The sequence below is a fragment of the Zootoca vivipara genome, chromosome 4 (assembly GCF_965207765.1).
Source record: "Zootoca vivipara chromosome 4, rZooViv2.hap1.1, whole genome shotgun sequence".
Classification (NCBI taxonomy): domain Eukaryota; kingdom Metazoa; phylum Chordata; class Lepidosauria; order Squamata; family Lacertidae; genus Zootoca; species Zootoca vivipara.
Genome location: NC_142587.1, coordinates 53,269,701 through 53,284,276, shown reverse-complemented (window position 1 = coordinate 53,284,276; position 14,576 = coordinate 53,269,701). Strand labels below are relative to the sequence as shown.

General features: G+C 43.3%; 1 protein-coding gene across 10 annotated transcripts in view; it reads right to left on the bottom strand.

Moving 5' to 3' along the window:
* Window positions 1–1,352: 1,352 nt before the first annotated feature.
* TIAM1 (TIAM Rac1 associated GEF 1) overlaps window positions 1,353–14,576 on the bottom strand; it is a 206,662-nt gene continuing 193,438 nt past the window's right edge. For 6 of the 10 annotated variants that reach the window (XM_035116721.3, XM_035116729.3, XM_088667961.1 and 3 more), the window contains 3 exons: window positions 7,307–7,394; window positions 6,699–6,871; window positions 1,353–4,229 (listed from right to left, as the gene is read on the bottom strand). In XM_035116721.3, coding sequence (XP_034972612.1) covers window positions 3,748–4,229; window positions 6,699–6,871; window positions 7,307–7,394 — 743 coding nt within the window. In that variant the 3' untranslated portion in view covers window positions 1,353–3,747. Of the gene's footprint in view, window positions 4,230–6,649; window positions 6,872–7,306; window positions 7,395–14,576 lie in introns of all 10 variants that reach the window. The other 4 variants (XM_035116728.3, XM_088667962.1, XM_035116730.3 and 1 more) reach the window with 3 other exon arrangements.

Here is a 14,576-nt window from a genome sequence, read left to right as displayed (position 1 = left end):
GGGCCTATGTTATTCAGGGCTAGTAGAAAAACATTGGACTTAGTTTGGTAGCAGATAGGAAGCCAGTGCAGGTTTTTTAACCCCAGTGCCATGTGCTGGAGATCAGTTCCCAGCACCAGTCTAGCCATAGTAAAAGGTAAAGGTAAAGGGGCCCCTGACCATTAGGTCCAGTCGTGACAGACTCTGGGGTTGCGGCGCTCATCTTGGTTATTGGCCGAGGGAGCTGGCGTACAGCTTCCAGGTCATGTGGCTAGCATGACAAAACCGCTTCTGGAGAACCAGAGCAGCGCACAGAAACGCCGTTTACCTTCCCGCTGTAGCGGTACCTATTTATCTACATGCAATTTGAGGTGCTTTCGAACTGCTAGGTTGGCAGGAGCTGGGACCAAGCCACAGGAGCTCACCCTGTCGCGGGGATTTGAACCGCCAACCTTCTGATTGGCAAGCCCTAGGCTCAGTGGTTTAACCCACAGCACCACCCGCGTCCCATAGTATTGAAGCTTCCGGACCAGACCCAAGGGCAGCCCCACATAGAGCGCATTGCAACATTCCAGCCTTGAGGTTACCTGCACATGAACCACAGTGGTCAGGTTATCCCTATCCAGGAATGTCTGGAGCTGAGAAAGCTAACAGAGCTTCAAATGACAATGGTGGTTCAAGAAGTATTCCCATGCTACATCTCTTCTCCTTCAGAGTGAATGCAACCCCATTCCGTTCAGCTAACTCTCCCAGAAGACCACCCACCCACAAAGTCTCCCACGGTTCACACTCAGCTTGTTTGGCAGAAAGGGGTCTCATGCCACAGCGGTCCTTAAAACAAGGATGATTGATGAAGAAAAGGATGAAATAGGTGTTTATGCATACCTATAGCCTGTGCACCTCTCTTGTTTGTTCACAAGACTTAGGGAATTTGAGTGTGCAAGCCTGCCCTGTTCGTGGGGAAACTGTTGCTGGTGTGCAGCACTCTTATGTCACCCAACATCCTCTTACAAAAGGACAGCACAGTTGAAACTTTGAGTCACGACTGACCTGCAGTGCCAAATCAGGACCAGATCTGCTAGAAATTCAACGTTCAGCCAAGAGGACTTGTATTGTGCTACATATGTTGGAATCAAGAAACAGGTGTGTGTTGATATTTGAAATGAGGGGGTCACCTCGGCTGAAGTTAAAGCCGACCTAAGTCTCATCGGTTTCAATAGGCGACCTAAACATGAGCTGAAACGTGCTTTCAGAATTTTAAGAATGCTTAGGCTTGTCTGGGTTGTGCTGGTGTTTTTTCGTTAGGCAAACGCAGCAGTCTATACTGAAGGAGACCAGGATAGCCACACGCAGCCATGACAACGCTATTCCAATATTTTCCCCCGTATTGTTTTATTTGACAGGCATTTACAACGTTCCATTCATATACCTAAAAACATAAAAATAGACCTTCTTTCAGCTTATAAAAGAAATATATAAGAACCTTTGACATTGACAGTTCATGACGTTATGTACAAGAACAATGGCACCCTCCAAGCACAGGACGTCCAGCATTTGACAAGCTTATTGTATTCTACTGGGGACAGCTAAAACATTGTCATGTCTAATAAATTGGTACACAACCGACTTGAATTTAAATATAGTGAGATAACACAGGGCGTAAAAACCTTGCTAAAGCTTTTTAAGAAAACAATGAAGAGATTGCAAAAGTTAAAGACAATAAAACTTTCAAAACACTGAATATAGTGCAGGTGAGACTCCAATATTGGCTGGGACAGGAGGCAGCTGGTGCTGCACACCCGGTAACATTTTCCATTCATGTCTCAAAATATAGCCACAGCTGATTGTATAAAATAGAATCCCTAAAGCTATTATAAAATTTTAGTCTTTCAGCGTACCTACTAATGTGTCAAACATCAATAGATACAAAAATGATCCCTTTAAAAAAAAAAAACCAAACCAAACAACAAAACTCCCCCCCCCCTTTCCCCCTACAGATCAAAACTAAAATGGGAAAGCTATATAAATATTTAAACAGAAAAAGTGCTCTTTAAAAATTATTTGGAAATCTTTAAATTTCGGTCACAACTTTACCCTGTTACAGATGTTTAAATAAGAATTTTTTAATTGAAAAAAGAAGTTTTATTGTTTGAAACATTGCTCATATTCCACAGTGGGTTGGGGCAGGGGAGCAATCAATAAGTACACTGGTATCACAGAGGATAATAATAGGAGGAGGTCAGTTTTTTTGGCCACAAAATGTTCAATTTTTCCTGAGCCCTAACTTCATCAACCACAGAGGATCAAACTCATCCTAGATGCAGACTGTCTATTCCAACAGAATTTACAGCAGGGATTAATTTAACCCTCTTGGTTTCTCAGCTATTTAATGACATTGCTAACTTAATTCCAGTCTCAAATATGTACAGCTGTCCAGTTTTATTTTTATTTTACAAAAAGGAAAAAAAGATTATCCCTAAGAGTTTCCAGTTTAGAATTATACTATAAAACCAACATCCTCAACCCTTTCTAAAAGGGTTGCTTTACATCCTAGAGTTGGAACAAAAACACAATCTCATGCACCTTTACTCGGAAATAAGTCCTGCTGTGTCAAATGAGACTTAGTCCCTAGCAAGTGTGCATAAGATTGCAGGCTAACACTGTAAAATCCCCATCCCTTTGTGCCCTTGCATTTCAGGTAAAATACAAAAAATATCTTTTTCAAGTGTTAAATTTGGATCTCTTTTTCAAATAAAAAAAGAGTTTGGCATTGTTATAATTTTATTTTATTTTTTTAATGTAAAACTAGAACTTCCAACGTTGACATTAAATCAGACTAGCCACAGACCAAAGAGAACTCGGCACAACATAAATTTCAGATTTTCCCTCACAGGTTCCTAAAATATACATAGTGTTGCTGGATCCAGAGATCCTCCCTTGGTGACAGTAAGCTTTGTGAATGCTACTGTGTGCAAGTACCTCCCATGCCAAACAAACGTTTGGTGTTGTCAGTACTGATCACTTGTGAAGGGATGGGAGAAAGGGGAGCCTGGTTCTGGTCCCTCCCCAAGCAAGTGACTGGACCATTCGGAGTTGACAGCCCCAAATATCTGTTCAGCTGTGCATGCGCAGTGCCGGTCCACCCCATGCTGAATGAAAGATTGTTCCCCTCCACTCAAACGCCAACTGTGGCATCCCATAAATTAGGGATGTCCATGCATTGATGCCTGCTTCTCGGCATGGAACTCCCTTGCTGGACGAGAGTGAGAAATGTTAACGTTTAAGGGGGATATAAGAATACTGTGGCCTGAAAGACTTATTCATTGCAGCTTCCTTGCTTAAGATGAACCCATGATTGACATGTCACATATAAAATTTGTTTGCTGCTTGTGCTATCAACTTAAGCAAATTTGATGCATTTTTTTATTTTAAAAAAACCACATACACACAACCACAGCAATGTGTATTCTAGTAAGATCTATGCATCCCATTTCAATATGCAGCGCCTGATTAGTTTCAAATAAATAAAGCCCTTGGTAATGTACAGAGAAGGACTCAAGCTCATTCCAGTTTGTTTTGCTTCCCCCTCCCCTGTTATGCATTACCTTAAGGGAAAAGAGAAGGGGGGGGGAGGCTGTGTGGTTTCAACCAGTTTAGCTGCCATAACTGTATGTGCAAGTGTGCATTCCATAGGGTCATTCTCCACAATGTGTAAGGGGTGGGTTGGGGGCACATCTATGCCTACCATCTAACGAGAAAGTGGCATGTCTAAAGCTCAGTGTTCAGTTTCCTTGGTGGTACGAAATCTTCACGGCGGACCCAGATGACCTCTTCACTGTTGCCTTCCATGCTGCCATTAATTCCAGAGAGAGCAGCTTGCTTCTTTAGCTGAGTCATTCTGGATGCGTGCGTCCCCAAGTTAAACCGCACTTTGTCGCCTCGGCACGACTGGCTGCTTGTAATGGAAGCCGCTTGTAGCTGCTCCTGAAGTTCTTTTTCCACCATGGTGCTCCTCAGAGGCTCGCAGTATTCGTCGTCGTCACTGAGAATGTCGGTTTCTTTAATGTCCTCTTGCTCTTCGTACTGGCCGAGGTCAAACTGTTCTTCTACCCAGCGGTCAGTGTCCTTGTTGTTGGTCTGCTGGGACTCTTTTTCGGGACTGCTGGCGAACACAGCGTCTGAATCAATGGTAAATCTGTTTCGAGCCAGCCTCCTCCTCCGCCTCCCAAGAGACTTGCTTGGGGCAGACACTGTGTGCACACACAAAAATAAAACCCCAGATGCTTTTACAAACAATTGGTTACAAAACACTTTCCCTCAGAATTTGGCTTCCAAGTACTTTTTCATAATTATATTAGTCAAGGGTCAATTGCCAAGAAGAAGGGTGGGCAATTTTTACACCAATGTTTTCTGTCAAATTTTAGACAGTTTCTGGGAATTATAAATTTTGCCGGTGACCTTTGAGAAATCTGGGCTCTAGCAGCTCCTCACACTAGGATAATGGACCCCATTTTGTCACCTAATGGTTTGCTTTTCATGCCAGAGCCATAGTGACAAACAACCAATCCTGCTTTGTGGAAAGGGTGGTTGGTATTTAATGGTTCTCCATTCTTTGCAGATCTATTATTCTATGGCACAGGTTGGGAACCTTTTGTCAGCCTGAGGGCCATATCTCCTCATGGGAAACCTTCCAGGGTCTGCCTGCCAGAGATGGGCTGGGCAAGAAGCAAAAATGGCTGCAGCAGCAGTAGCAGACTCTTACTTTTGTACATACTGTGGGTTGCATTCTAGCCATGCAAAAGTCAGAATTGTGGAGCTATGCTGGTGAAGGGTGTGGCCCGACAGAAGGACTGCAGCTTGCAGAGAGTTCCAAAGGCTGGATTCAGAGGCTTGGCATTTGGCCCACAGGCTTGAACTTCCCTGTTCTAAGATCTGCTTAGAGCAGGCATCCCCAAACTGCGGCCCTCCAGATGTTTTGGCCTACAACTCCCATGATCCGTAGCTAACAGGACCAGGACCAAGCGGACACGGAGCAATGGATTCAAGCTACAAGAAAGAAGATTCTACCTAAACATTAGGAAGAACTTCCTGACAGTAAGAGCTGTTCGACAGTGGAATTTGCTGCCAAGGAGTGTGGTGGAGTCTCCTTCTTTGGAGGTCTTTAAGCAGAGGCTTGACAGCCATCTGTCAGGAATGCTTTGATGGTGTTTCCTGCTTGGCAGGGGGTTGGACTGGATGGCCCTTGTGGTCTCTTCCAACTCTATGATTCTATGATTCTAGTGGTCTGGGAAGATGGGAATTGTAGTCCAAAACATCTGGAGGGCCACAGTTTGGGGATGCCTGGGCTTAGAAGGAAAACATGCTTTCCCAAGAATTCTGCATGTCTTGCAGTATGCACATGTGTAACCAGAAGGAACAAGCAATGGGAGATGCATGAAGAAATGTTGTTCAATAAGATGCCCTGACACTTCAGGCCATTCACTACATGACAAATGGTGTCCATGCTCAATAAGTATATGGTGAACCGAAGCGACCCAAAATGCACCATGTGTAAATGCATACCATCCTACTTTCTTATTTCTTACACCCTCTTTAAGGTTTCAATAAAATGGACCAAAAATATGTATCTAAGGAAGGAACCAATTGCCTATTCCTTCTTGCTAAAGTGTGAGCTTAAGAGGGGAAAGTGAGTTAAGGTTAAACTCTTCTCTCCAGACGCTGCATAGCACAGGCTAAGTATGGATCAAATCCAGAGACTGTAGGAAACTGATATTGAATAGATGCTAAGGAAGAATGTACAAGTCCAATGGATGTGTGTCTATTACAAAGGAGAAGCAAACCCATTTGTTCATTCTCAAGAGGTCCTCCCAGCAACTGTATAGCTATTCCAGTACAAGTTACTTGCTTGTGCATTATGCTCAAACCTAATTCTAAGCTGTTTGATACTTAACCACCAATCAGAAACACCCCCAAACCTGACATCATAAAGTTAACAGTCAGGTTTTAGAATTTTAAAGTGGAGAAAAAGGTAGAGCGTTACACAGTTCCTGCTCTCTTGAGAAAATGTTTTGCTATTTAGGAAGAAAAGGAGTCAGCAGGAAATTAAGGAAGCTCTATAGCAGAAAGCAAAAGGCCAGTTTGTTTTTCCTCAGCACTCATAACCAGGCCTCTGAGGTGCAGAGTCTTGCACAAAAAGTCCTGCTGTGAATATTATTGGTCTTACCAAAAGAGGTAAAAAAAAAAAATACCCAGGATACACGGTTAATTTTTCTCTTAGATCCAAGATAAAAATCCTGTAAAGCTCCCGTCCCCCGTCCCCCACCACCACCACCAAAAAAGGCAGCCTATGAAATAAATAAAATATGGGGACAGAAGCTGAAAAGTCATTTCCCTTTTGCTTCAAGCTCTACTATTAAATTGTGTAGGCATGGATCCACCTTACAAGGGGTCTTCTGAAAACACGAGACAATGTCTGCCTATTGGTAACACATCTGATGGACTTGTAAAGAACCCCACCTGGATACTTTCAAGCTTGAAAAGTGCTTGTCAAAGTGCAACCCCCCACATCCTGAGCAATGTGCTTTTAAAGGAAGAGTGAGTTTTGAACTCATGAGGAACATGAAAGCACCACCACCATTTTGCACAAATAAAGAACTCAGGCGTGTCTTACAGCGGTGGTTGGGTTACCGAGATCTTGAAAAGCTGTAACCCTACAGTACCTGCCCTGTTCATAGCTGGCCTTGCACCTTTTAAAGCACTCAGTCTTTTTCCTCCAAAAGGAACATACTGCTGGGATGAAGGCAAACTTTCAGTTTTAAGAAGCTGCCTTCTGTGCTTGTCACGTAATATTGAGTGAATAGACTTCAGAAAGTCCTTCCGGTGATCTGGGGAACTAGATGAAAGAAAGAAAGAAAAAAGGAACACAAGTAAGGCACCAAGCTAGTAAAACTGCTTGCATTTGCATTCTATTTATTTAGCTTAATTTGCTGTATAATGTTGCAAGCTGCTGTACAATCTTAACTGAGTTCACCCTCACAAGAATCCTGTCAGATTAGCCACTGTTCTAACACTACAGACCGGGAACTAAGCAGCAGAACAATGTCAAGGCCACAGAAAGACCATGGCAATGATCAGAATTAAACCAAAGTTTTCCAGTTCTATGCCAGGCTTTCCTCAACATTATCTAGTCTATCTAACTATTGATCTGTTCATCTTTTGTTGGCTGCCCTTGGCTGTGGCTTTCATAGCGGCTTACAATAAACAGTAACAATACGCTTATTTACAAGAGTCAAATACATTTGAATATTTAAAAACAGCACTCTCTTACCTACAACAAAGGTGGAATGACCTCTCTGGCCTGCCTTCAGACTCAGATTTCACATGAACAATCTCACAGACAGAATTGGCCTCTGCGTCTAGAACAAAGATAAAAACACTTTTAAAAAACAGGGTTTTGAATTTTCATGGCTACTGCGGCCATCCCCCGTGACTGTCAAAAGGGAGAGCTATGCAAGATTCACCAGGACTGTGTGAGCATCAGCTTCTAAAGGCTGTACCAAATGAGAGTTTGGGTACTTCCAGAGGAGCCACAGGCTGCACAATCCACATTTTATAAAGCAAAGAGAATGAAATAAGAGAACAGCCAAGGCTACTCCTTTGGGAAGATCTCTTATTGCTTATTATGTGGATTCAAGGGCAACATTGCCAGTCGTAAGTTGTACTCTCGAGCCTGCAATACCATGTTACAGCACAACAGAGAAAAGAATTGTAGGCTCACTTGCCACAAAACTATTCCGCTATCTGTTTAAGGGCTTCATGCAGCTTCTCTGCTTGCTAGTGGGCTTCCAGCTGCTCAACAAGATTCAGCTTTCACCAGAGTGAATCTAACAACTCATACAGCCAGGCCACATGCAGTGCACACCAGCAGTGCATATTAGGAATACTTGTTTCATACACTTCAAAAAAGTGTCTCTCTATTTACTCTCCATGGCAGCAGTTTCTGGCGATCAGATCAGACCATAGAATTTTTGAAGACCGACATGCAGAACTACAAGACAAGTGAGTTGCAATCAAGTAAGGACCAGATGAACATCAATGCTAACCTAAACCACCTTCCAAATTGGAAACACAATCTGGCAGCTTGAAGTTTAAACCTTTCTTTATATACGCAGGAAATGGACAGTGGTTTGCTTGTTTTAATGGTTGGTCAGCAACATGAAGCCACTGGTTAAAATGGATTGGGAATGCTCTGAAATAAGAAAAACTAACATTGCTATAGCATAGGACCTAGTCGTTCCCAGCAAGCCTTTGAGTGACTCAAGCTCAGCAGTGATCAACCTCAAATAAGGCTGCCTCCATGCCTAGACAAGCATTTCACTGAACATGGCCTGAGGCCTGGGATCATGGCAGGATGATTCATTCAGTGCTCAGCAGAATGGCTTTGAGTGGCTTACAGTATATTAAAGAAATCAGTCACAATACTCCATCAAAATAAAAAAATTGATAGGCAAAGCTTTAAGCAATTTAGGCAAAGGTTTGCTGACATCTCTCACTTACGTGGCGGCAACAGGGAGGCCATCCCTGAGCAGGATGTCTCAGCACCACCAAGGTGTTACCACCACGAAAGAGGCTCTAGAGTTAATGGTGAACCACTGCAATTAAATGGCAGGATACTCATAAAGAGCCTCCTCAAAGGATCTGAAAGCACAAAAACTGGGGAGGCTTCCTTCAGTACATTGGTCATGTGGGACATTTAAAGTTAAAACTACAGTGGTACCTCTACTTACAAATAACTCTACTTAAGAATTTTTCTACTTACAAATGGAGCTCCGTCTGCCATTTTGGATGCAGTTTAGATAGGATTTTTTCTACTTATGAATTTTTAGATAGGGTTGCTTCGACTTACAATTTTTTTTGACTTACAAATGTGTGTTCGGAACGCATTAAATTCGTAAGTAGAGGTACCACTGTAGAATAATGAACTGGAGTCAGAAAGAAGAAATTAATTGATGTTTTTTGAGTGATATTGTATGGGTTCTACACTTGTGCCCGTTTAATAATGAATTTGGAACCATGGTAGTTTCCAAACTTTTTTCAAGGGCAGCCCACACAGAGTTCACTACAGCAGAGCCCAATCTAGATATTGTGTGTTTTAATTTCAGGAGAAGCTGAACAGCCACATTTGCCAAACCAAAAGGCATGGTATGCTAGACAGTTGCTGTTTTTTTTCAGTTTTTGATTTGACATCGAAGTGTCTGTTGAGGTTTGTGACAAATTGAAGCACTTTTAAAATGTTTATTTCTGCCCGGCTGGCAAAGAGTTAACCCACCTCCAGCCTGACTGGCATAGAACTCTGATGGGGGGCGGGACTGTGCCCGGTTTGAAAGGAGGGAGTGTCGGTTTGGTCAGTTAGGAGGGAGAGGGAGGAAGGTGTGGTGTGATGTTATGTGGTGGCTTATATGAAGACAGTTAAGAGGCTAGGAAAACTTAAAGTTAAATGTTTGACTGAGTTTATTTTGTACAACTGGAACAAAGCTAATTAATAAATGACATGTTAAAGAATCACTTATGTTTTTAACACAATAAAACTTCATCTTTGTTTTTGCCAACAAGAGGTCCGTCTGTATTTTTCCAGCGAGGTACCAGGACTCACAGCCGTGGTGACTCAAGAGAGGGCAAAACTCACCTCAGGCAGGGAGGTGGTGGTTTGTGTCCTGAAGTTACACGGAGGAGGCTTAGAAGGGTAACCTGAGGTGCCAAGAAGTTGCCAGAGTGCAGAGGGCAAACTTCTACAGTGAGGGAATCCAACTGAGGGAGACCCTTTACTGGAGGCAAGAGGTTATTCCTGGGGGACAGCCTAGAGTTCCTTAAGGTACCAGGTCACGCAGGCTGGAAGGCTCTCCTTACTTAGAAACCCATTAGGAAAAGGGGTTTATTTTTGAGGCGGCAGGAGGAAGAGGGTGGGTGTTTTCCCCTCTGGATTCCTGTGTCGCAGTGATAGTAAGGCAGAGTGGGACCAGGGTCGTCACATTTTTGGTGGCAGCGTCGTGATCGAAATTCAAAGCTCACGCGCCTAGTTTGGTTTGAGTCTGTCAGGATTTTCCTGTGAGGAAAATGACTCACGTAAGAAAACCCAGAGAGGCAAAAGGAGATGAAAGAACGGAAGGGGCTGAGGGAAGCCCAGGTTCTGAGGTAGAACTGATGAAACTACGAATTGAGATGGCCCGAATTGAAGCTGAGAGGGAAAAGATAGCAGCTGAAAGTGAGAGGGAAAAAGCCAGAATTGAAAGTGAGAGAGAGAGAGCTAGGATTGAAGCTGAAAGTGAGAGGGAAAAAGCCAGAATTGAAAGTGAGAGAGAAAAAGCCAGAATTGAAAGTGAGAGAGAAAAAGCCAGAATTGAAGCTGAGAGGGAAAAGATAGCATCTGAAAGTGAGAGGGAAAAAGCTAGAATTGAAGCTGAGGAGAGAATGCAGTCAGAGAGGATAAGGGCACAATTAGAACAGGACAGAATGAAGCTTGAAGAGATACGTTTGCGATCAGAATTAACTCAGAGTCCAGTTAATAATGATAGTATCGCAATTAATTTAAAAAGGTTCCCCAAATTTGGAAAAGACGATAATGTCGAATCGTTTCTATTTACCTTCGAACGCGTTTGTGTGGAATTTCAAATACCTGAGGAGAACTGGATGCTTTATTTAAGACCTCAAATTTGTGGGATACTAAGTGAAATTTATGCTGACCTGAGGGAAGAAGAGCTGTCAAGTTACCAAGTATTTAAGCAAAGGGTCAGGGTTCGATGTGGGCTCACGGCTGAACAAAGCAGAAAGGCTTTTCGTGAGGCAAAAAAGGAACATAAAGAGACTTATGCCCAACTAGCTAGCCGCTTAGATAAATTACTTGACAGATGGATTCAAGGGAGTGGAGTGAAGGACTTTGATGAGTTAAAACAATTAATTTGTTTAGAACAATTTTTTAAGCAAATCCCTAGCAATTTACGTTGGTTCTTGAGGGATAAAAAACTGAAAACTGTGGCACAGGTTGCCGAGGTCTTAGACGAACTACAAGGTGATTTCAATGAAATAGCATTCCCAAAACACTCACAGAAGGGTAATCCATGGAGAAACAGAGAAATTAAAGACAGGCAAGAAAATTTTCCTGTCAGGGAATCAGTTTCTGACAAGACAGGTTCTAAGAAAATCACTTGTTTTTTTTGTAATCGTGAGGGCCATGTACGTGCCAGGTGCCCCCTGCTGGTTAAGTCGCAAACTACACCTACTGCAGCTAAACAAGTAAAACTGGTAATGCAGTCACAGGAAAATAGCTCGCCTCAGACAGAAGGCTCAGAGAAATCAGACAGTCCAGCTGAGACTACTTCTAAGGTCTTACAGGTCTGGAGGGCTGAGCAGGAGTGCAACCAAGATTACATGGAGCCAATTGAATTAAATGGTCAGTCTTTTTTAGGTTTGAGGGACACAGGAGCAGAAGTCTCACTTGTTAAATCCCAATTTGTTCCAAAGGAGCAGTACCTCAAGGGTCAGTCCTATAGTTTAAAAGGCATATGGGGCCCACATTTTGAAGTACCATTAGCTGAAGTTGATATTACCTACAAAGGATTTTGTGGCAAATGGAGAGTAGGAATCCTAAATGAATTGGAGGTACCCTTTTTAATAGGGAATGACCTAGCTAGTCAGAAACACCGTATTCAAGTGATAACTAGGTCACAGTCTCAAGTCACTGAGAGTAATCCTCCTGCAGTTATAGAGTCACCCATAGAGCCTGGTGAGGATGAAGGGCTGATTAGCGTGCCAGTGGTCCAGGAGCACGGTGCCCAATTCTTGAGTGATCAAAAAGAGGATGAAACTATAAAAGAGCTGTGGGATAAAGCACAAAGTCCTACTGCAGAAGTAACTGTGGAGAACCCCTGTTTATTTACCACCATTGAGGGAAGACTGTATAGAATTTCTAGGAGGAGGAAAACTGCTGCGGTTTGGGAAAGGAAGAAACAGTTAGTGTTGCCAAGAGCTTACCGGTTGCAAGTGCTACAAATGGCACACGACGCACCCTCAGCAGCGCATCTAGGCATTAGAAAGACTAGTGATAGAATCCAAGCAAGATTTTACTGGCCTGGGATGGGCAAAGACATCAAAGAGTATTGCAAGTCCTGTGTGATCTGCCAAAAAGCAGGCAAAAGAGCGGACAAAACGCGAGGCTTGTTACAGTCTATTCATGTAATTGCTGAGCCCTTTTCCAGAGTAGGAGTAGACATCCTCGGGCCTATCTCCAGAGTTACAAAAAGGGGGAATAAGTTTATTTTATGCCTAGTGGATTATGCTACGCGCTATCCAGAAGCAATACCTCTAAAGGACATTGACTCAAAGACTGTAGCAAAAGCCCTCATGTCGGTGTTCCTAAGGCTGGGATTCCCCAAAGAAATTATAACAGATTTAGGGACATCCTTCACGTCCAAGACCATGGAAGAGCTTTTAACTCTTTGTGGGATTAAGCATGTTAAAACTACGGCTTATCATCCACAGTCGAATGGCTTGACGGAGAAATTTAATTCGACCCTGAGCCGGATGCTAAAAACCTATTCCATCAATCATCCTAACGACTGGGATGAGAGGCTGCAACACTTCCTATTCGGTTATCGCGAAGTGCCGCAGGAGAGCACAGGGTTCAGTCCTTTTGAACTCCTATTTGGACGACAGCCACGAGGACCCCTAGACTTGATGAAAGCAGCGTGGTCGGGGGAGGAGCAGATCGACAGCCCTGATGTTGTGACGTATCTACAGGAGCTGCAGAGCGACCTTCAAGAGCTACGGGAGCAAGCTGCTCACAACTTGCAGCAGGCACAGCGTCGACAGAAGCAGTGGTATGATGCACACGCAAGAGACAGATCTTTTCAGCCCGGTGACAGTGTGCTCGTGTTAAGAACAAGACGTCGAAAGAAGTTGGAGATGTCGTGGGACGGTCCCTTCAAAGTGGTCGAGAGGATTTCTGCGGTGAACTATTTGGTAGAGTTAGATGGGGAAGGGAACCGATGTAAAAACTTTCATGTAAATTTACTTAAGCCTTATTTTGACAGAAATAAGTTGGTGTTACAAGTAAAGGGGAAGGTGACCCAAGGGATTCATTTAACTGGGTGGGGAGAGCTGAGTAAAGGCACAACTCTAGCAGAGGTGTCATTTGATGAAAGTCTGACCCCAGAGCAAAAGGAGCAGTTAAAAAGAGTCCTTGCTCAGTTGGCTCAGATCTTCTCAAACATCCCAGGGAGGACCAGCCTAGCAACTCATAAAATAGACACAGGGTAAGCACATAAGTGGGAAGGAAAACATCATAGCGGACGCTTTATCCAGATATTTTTGAGAGGTATAGAATGGTGCAAACTGTTATATGAAATGGTGGGAACCCTAGCAGAACATTAGGCGTTATAATCTGACACATGCCAAACATGGTTTATCTGTGTACAAGTTTATGAGATGTTAATTTAGTTGACTTTGTAATATGAATGTTATAGAATGCATTGAAGTATTTTTAACCCCAAGCCCATTGCTTTGGCATTGCTCTAGTTAGTTAAGAGCAAGCCGACGCAATGTCTTTGTGGTGGGGGAGATATGTGACAAATTGAAGCACTTTTAAAATGTTTATTTCTGCCCGGCTGGCAAAGAGTTAACCCACCTCCAGCCTGACTGGCATAGAACTCTGATGGGGGGCGGGACTGTGCCCGGTTTGAAAGGAGGGAGTGTCGGTTTGGTCAGTTAGGAGGGAGAGGGAGGAAGGTGTGGTGTGATGTTATGTGGTGGCTTATATGAAGACAGTTAAGAGGCTAGGAAAACTTAAAGTTAAATGTTTGACTGAGTTTATTTTGTACAACTGGAACAAAGCTAATTAATAAATGACATGTTAAAGAATCACTTATGTTTTTAACACAATAAAACTTCATCTTTGTTTTTGCCAACAAGAGGTCCGTCTGTATTTTTCCAGCGAGGTACCAGGACTCACAGCCGTGGTGACTCAAGAGAGGGCAAAACTCACCTCAGGCAGGGAGGTGGTGGTTTGTGTCCTGAAGTTACACGGAGGAGGCTTAGAAGGGTAACCTGAGGTGCCAAGAAGTTGCCAGAGTGCAGAGGGCAAACTTCTACAGTGAGGGAATCCAACTGAGGGAGACCCTTTACTGGAGGCAAGAGGTTATTCCTGGGGGACAGCCTAGAGTTCCTTAAGGTACCAGGTCACGCAGGCTGGAAGGCTCTCCTTACTTAGAAACCCATTAGGAAAAGGGGTTTATTTTTGAGGCGGCAGGAGGAAGAGGGTGGGTGTTTTCCCCTCTGGATTCCTGTGTCGCAGTGATAGTAAGGCAGAGTGGGACCAGGGTCGTCACAAGGTTATTTTCTATTTTTCTGTTGTTGGAACTTGCTTTTATTTGCTCCATTTTTGTATGTATGTTTTGGTACCTGCCTTGAATGTTTAGGAAAGCACAAAGGTTTTTAAGTAAGATAAACACATTGTGGATGTTGGCTCATATTATGGCTCTATGATCTGTATTGTTTTCTTGGTACTGTTGCTGCGGGTTGGTTTGTCATGACCTTTGGCTAGAACA